At 42.7% G+C, this 6124-nt stretch overlaps 1 protein-coding gene across 1 annotated transcript; it reads right to left on the bottom strand.

The window, feature by feature from the left end:
• Positions 1 to 2710: 2710 nt before the first annotated feature.
• Positions 2711 to 5742, bottom strand: LOC101756584 ((S)-beta-bisabolene synthase). The gene is made up of 7 exons (XM_022829557.1): positions 5638 to 5742; positions 5285 to 5591; positions 4651 to 5023; positions 4345 to 4563; positions 3937 to 4072; positions 3561 to 3809; positions 2711 to 3110 (listed from the first exon to the last, which is right to left on the bottom strand). The coding sequence occupies exons 1-7, from the start codon at positions 5740 to 5742 to the stop codon at positions 2817 to 2819; spliced, it is 1683 nt and encodes a 560-aa protein (XP_022685292.1). The 3' UTR covers positions 2711 to 2816.
• Between the last annotated feature and the right edge of the window lie 382 nt (positions 5743 to 6124).

Here is a 6124-nt window from a genome sequence, read left to right as displayed (position 1 = left end):
TCCTATGGACATCTCCACTACTCCCCCATTTTCGAGGATCGTAGTTGTTAAGGAGTGCGAGAACGTCTTTTTCTCAGCCTCGAGGTCAATTACTGGGTGGGATCTTGTCGATGAGTTTGTGGCGGCAAACATCTGGCCTCTTTCCAAAGGGTGGGAACTAAAGGAGATTATTCGAAAGACTATCTCGTGGCGCACCAGCCTGTTCCCCTACCCTCGGTTTGCATTAGAGTTGCCCGAGGGTGTTAACCCTAGACTCTTCGTAGATGAGGTTGAGAGGCACACCATTGACTTCCTTGGCCCCTGCCATGAGAATGAGCTGTCGTCTGCCTGCAAGCTCGTTGAGCATGAGCTTCGAATCAACCGTGTGTTTGAAGATCTTGGAACTGAGGTTGAGCCCTGCTCGAAGCCTCGCAAAGCTTCCAAGCAAATGTGCGAGGCCGGCGTGACCGGCTTGAAGCAGATTGGTGGGGAGGCAAGGGGAAAAAGAAGAAGGCTAAGAGTGCAGGCTCGAAGGCCATGATCGAGGTTGCGAGGAAGAAAGATACCCAAGCGGGCATTGTAAGTGAGGTTGCGAGAGCAAAGTTGAAGATTTCCAGCCTCGAGGCCCTAAAAAAGAAAGAAAGACTTGGTCAAAGTTCTTCGGGCGAAGCTACAAAGAGCTATGCGTCTTTTGTCTCAAGGGTTGAGCCAGCTACAACCAAACCTGAGCTTGAGGCTACTGGTCCGCTTGCTGGCATGAAGGTCAAAAACTCTACGAAGAATTCCCACATTGCCAGGGCTGTGACTGAGGATGCAGTCCGTGTTGTAGATGAAGTGGCGAAGGCAATCCCAGGGAAAGTTGAGGGTGACGGGGGCGAGGCTCGAAAAAAGGGGGATACAGAGAAAAAAGGGGACCTCTAGGCCTCTGGAAAGGCCAAGGCTCGTGCTGAGGATGAATGCGAGGATAAAGCTTTCGACCCTGAAAGTTATTTCTTCTTATTTCCTTTTTTGTTTACCTCAACTGCACTTATCCTTAGTTTGCTTGTTTTTCTAACATGTCTCATTCCGATAGAGTATGAGAAAGCTGTTCGTGACCTCGAACCTGACGATCTTGCCAGGCCGTTGGCTAACCTCGGTTACAAGGTATTGTATTTGATATGTGTATTTTCCTTGCTTCTTATTATTTGATAGCATTTAATTTGCCTTTCTCTGTTTGCTGCCTGCGCAGTCTGTGATCCTCGGCAAGATCGCTGTGAAGAAGCTAGCAGAGAAAGAGAAGGATATGCTCAGTCAGAGCGCCAAGATGCTAAATCTTGAGGCTAAGGTGGCGAGGCTCGAGAAGGAAAATAGCATTTTAGTAAGTCTAAAGAATGAGCTTTTCGAGGCTAACGCCAAGCTTCAAAGAAACAAGGTGCTGCTTACCAACACTTGCAGCGACCTCGTTCAGAAAGTCAAAAGCCTGGAAAAGAGTTCTGCAGACAATCTTGGTGTTTATTGTCTTGGTGTTTTGGAGAAACTCCGGGACACTATAGAAAAAGTTATGAGGACCATCGCTGATAAAGATAAAGTGATCCATACTCTCAGCCAAAAGCTTCAGGAGCAAAAAAATTTTGTAGAGGAGGCGGATCTGGCTCTTAAGAAATGATTTACAGAAATTTAGGAGGGATACATTTTAGTTTGAATTTTGAATTATATTCAAAATTCAAACACACTTATATTTGAGATCCAAATAAAATCCATGAAAATCCACACAAGTTTTCAAGAGATTTGTGATTTGACCATTAGGGAATTTGGATGAGAAGAGAATTTGTCTTTCATTTTTAAACAAGCACACAATTTGAACAAAAAGTTTGGAATTTTTGGAAATTTCACTCAAATTAATATTTCAAATTTTTGGAATATTACACAGTCACAGCCCGAGAAGGAGGGCACCTTTGCAGTGCAGCTGTTCTCTGCTCTGTTCTATTCCTCCCTGCACTTGGAGGAGAAAGCTTCAAGATAACTCTGGAGCAGCTCTTTTCCTTGATGCAATTGGACATACACAAGTAGATCTAAGTCGCATCATGATTCATGCATGCCAACTCTAGTTCTGAGATTAACTCTTTTCCCAAACTTCGTGTTCAACATTATAGTCCATCAATTCGGGCATTTCCACAAGCCAGCCATTTTTTGAATAAACATGATGAAATTAGTTGGTTTCTTATTGTTGAACAACTGCACGATTTATAGAAACAGAGGAAATTAATGTTCAGAGGTTCATCTGTAGTAGAGCGACCACGCTACCTGATCCGGCTAGCTGTCTTGTGTTGGTACTGAATCAAGCAGGGTTCGAAGAAAACAGAGGAGATGCAAAGAGAACAGAGTTTCAGTAGATGCTCAGAACTGCAGCTACCTAAGTATTGACTAATGACGACTCGTGCCTCCTCTAGCTGCACGAATTTGAACGGAAATTTGCTCGTGCAAATCTAGTCCTATGAACGGAAGATTTTTTTTTTGAGAACAGAACCGAAGAAATTGATTGCACCCAACAAAATGTAATCGCTTCACAGTGAAAGGACATGTGACAAATTGACGACAGAGCATTGGCATAGGCAAATGAGAGCAGATCAAGAGTTAAACACACAATAAGTCTGACAGTAAATGAGAGCAGATGGCAATATCATATATGTAAAAGATTAAGTTCAGAAGATAAGCCAATGGCAGGCTGAACCGAGTGACGAGGCTCGACCAGTTAGCTAGGTTGGCACCATTGTTTTTATTATTCTCGACACAAGCATCACATTTAACAATTGCATATATGCAGTACATTATATGTCGTACTGATGCAAATAACAAACTTAGACATGGACATCCTTCAGGAAGAGGAAGGTGATGAGCTCCTTGAGGTCACGGCCATAGGTGAGGCCGTCCCTGCCATGAAGGTAGTAGGCCTCTAGCACCCTCGTCGTGTTCAACAAACATCGCACTACCGGCTCTACTGCAGGTTTCACCTCTATGCAAGCTTTGTTTATCCTCCTCCACGCATGTTCCACCATCCCGGTGATCGCTGCCACCGCCTCTTCCCCAGTCGTGCCGTATTCCCTCATGTAGCACTCCACAGTGCTGGCCACATCCTTCTCGCACTTCCCTTGCTGCGCGCAAAGACATGCGTATTTGTGATGTTAGGTGCGTGCATATACGAGATCCATCCGGGCACTGAATGTCATATTTTTCCAATACAAGCAGGTAGTAGATTATTTTGCTGTTTATGATGTCAAAGGTGTTTGGAATGTACTGCATGTCTGTCCATTGCTTTTCTAATATTTGTTATCAATAAAAATAACAACAATGGTCTTATAAATACCTCCATGATTGAAATACCTTCTAAGGTGTCTTTTTCTCAAACTTTGACAATAATGGTTATTGAATTAATTCATTAAGTAAAGCGAAATAAGTAAAACTAGACCTCTCATCAAAAGTGCTTTAAATCGTGCATCATATGTTTATGTTTATACAAAAGATGAATAGTCAAAAGAATGAAAAAGGTAATGGCATCAAATATTTAAAAATAGATAGACTATTATTTGAACTCGATATAGTACCTTGTAAGAAGCGATGTCATTGAGGAAGCGACCCACTTCTATATTGGCATAAAACATGTCAGGCATGTCAAGTGCCCACTCGAATGCCTCATTGCTTATCACTTGGCCTGCACTCATCAGAGCTGTGAAGAACAGCAACGGCAAACCCGTCGCCATAAGTGACACGTCTAGATGTTCTTTGAAGCTGGGCGTGCAGTTTTCATTGAACCATTTAGCCTGTTGGATGGAATTTTTTGATTGCAATTTGTACTGCAAAATCAAAAACATTGTACGCAAATAAGTTGGGATTAATAAAATTGAGAGGATCGAAACCACTGTTCATGTTTGTTATGTTTCTACAGAAGTTACATAGCTGTTAGTTGACTATAATCCACACCTCTTTTTTGACATAATCCATGCGGTACTTCTCGTGCGGTTCCAAAGTATCCTCAATTTCATTGAAGTTACTCAATGTTTTGATGTAGAACATGCGTAGGTATTGTGGTAGAAGCGAAACAGTGCTCTCATCCCATCTACATATAATTATGACAGAAATACACTAATTAGTTTGGCTGTTTTATTTTGACCAGCGAACAACATATATAACCACATACAAGTATACAACCATCTTGTAGTACGACTTCCTTACAATAATGATTTTAGGTTCTTTTCATATGTGCGTCAGCATTCCAGTTATCGAGTCCCTTGTTATTTTTATAAGTGAGCTGTACGATAAAACTTGATTTTTCATTTACAAAAAACATATAATAGAGGAAGTAGTTGTAGTGGTAGTGAATTATCCTACCTTTGCAAGGCATCATCTAACATTTGGGACTCCTCAAAGGTGGCGCGCACATCAAATGTGTCATCAATCAGGACCAACAACCCAAACACCTTGGTAAGTATGATCCGCGCAGCAGAGCTTTCCTCCCCATGGAACACTCCAAAGCTGTAGAAGTAAGACTCCACGATGCGGTCCCGACAGTAGGTTAGCTTCACACTGTCGTAGAGATCCCTCCACCATCTTCACATGGAATTGGTTGACCCACCTTGTTAGTGAAGACAATGAACAATGAACAAATAGGGTGAAAGAACTAGAATATCAACTTACAGTGAGAGGTCCTTCAGCTCCTTGAGGTGGACACTCCTAAGAAGGTTGAGGTTAATCTTTGCGAGCTCTAGCATCATGATGTCGTGTGGCTCTTCTTTCTCATACTCAGTAAGATAATGCATGGTCTCTAGTTGCCGCATAAAACGAGGGAGCGGAATCTCTAGGGCACGGGAAACTTGTTCCTTTATAGGAGATGTAAGCTTGCCTTTTGCAGCCTCAAGATGGCGCCTAGTGAAGGCGATAGCATCATCTAAGATCGTCTCACCAGGTACCGCCATGTGAGCAGCATTGTACAAGCTAAGCAGGCCCCTCGGGTCATTGCTTAGATTTACGTTGAAACTACCGGTGTCATCTCTGAATTTGTCGAATACATCTGTATGCATGCACGTATGTACATATTCATCACTAGAAGCTCATATAGTAATGATATGGCGTTTTCTATAACTCCTAGTACATAATATTACACACGCATTCAAATTAAATCTAAAACAAAAAAATTGTATGATAAACAGTTTTCAGCGTGTATAGGTTATGTGGTGGCAACAAGAAAAAAGAGAAAAACAGAGAAACATGTGTGAAAGAAGAATGATCGAGCATAACTGATCAGCTTTTGTTAGCTTCTGATTTCTATTACCTGCGGATACCCAAAAGCCATGTTGCCTAAGAAGACGAAACCGGAGGGCAACAACATGCAAGTCATTGGAGCTGCCAAAGTCCAGCTCCTCATCGTGGACACCCTCCAAGGCCTTCTCAACCTCCTTGACGAAATGGTTCTCTATACCAAGGCGTTCGAGCGTGTCCACCAACCTCACCGTGTCGGCCACGCTCATGGCTTTTCCAACCTCAAACTTCCGGCACACTTCCCCTTTGAGTTGCTCACTCCTCTCTCTCATCCACTCCTCCGACCTCTGCTTGTTATGCAATACAATATAACTAAAGAGCTAAAAATTATAACATGCTGACTACAATGAAATCATAAATTCATGCCTGTGATGAGGTAGGAGTGTAATTCACAAAGAAGTCGCCCCATAAACAAGGTTCAAAGGCGCCGCAGGTCTCCTTGTTAGCACCAATAGCCTTTCTTGCAGCCATCCTACGCGCTGGATGTTCAGTAGTCACTAGTAGCTAGTTGCTAATAACTGGCTGCAATGCTTAGTTAACTACTTGTGGTCTTGTGCAGATTGCTGATCTGTTCCGGTATTGATCTCCTTTTATAGAGGTTGCTGCTAGTGAAGCGAGTGCGCTAGCTAACAATGGATCAACGTGTAACGGCCCATCTTGGCTGCGTCAACTGGACCGCATCTTCCTGGACACGTCATTGTTGCACAGGACACGTCATTGTTGACTCCATTCCTGCTCGGTATGGTTTCTGCACTATAATAATCATGTAGGTTAGTCCAATAATTATTCAAGAAGTCTTTTACGGTGCCTTATGCGACTCGTTAGTGGTCTAACCATCCATTTTTATAGATAA

This window comes from Setaria italica, chromosome VIII, assembly GCF_000263155.2.
Source record: "Setaria italica strain Yugu1 chromosome VIII, Setaria_italica_v2.0, whole genome shotgun sequence".
Classification (NCBI taxonomy): Eukaryota; Viridiplantae; Streptophyta; class Magnoliopsida; order Poales; family Poaceae; genus Setaria; species Setaria italica.
The sequence above is the reverse complement of the archived record's forward strand: the minus strand, read 5'-3'. Positions and strand labels throughout refer to the sequence as shown.

Coding starts and splice junctions, on each gene's coding strand:
- LOC101756584 (XM_022829557.1), bottom strand. CDS start 5,742: ATGGCTGCAAGAAAGGCTATTGGTGCTAACAAGGAGACCTGCGGCGCC. Junction 4,564..4,650: donor GAGCTGAAGGACCTCTCACT/GTAAGTTGATAT, acceptor TTCCATGTGAAG/ATGGTGGAGGGATCTCTACG. Junction 4,073..4,344: donor TTAGATGATGCCTTGCAAAG/GTAGGATAATTC, acceptor AATTATATGTAG/ATGGGATGAGAGCACTGTTT.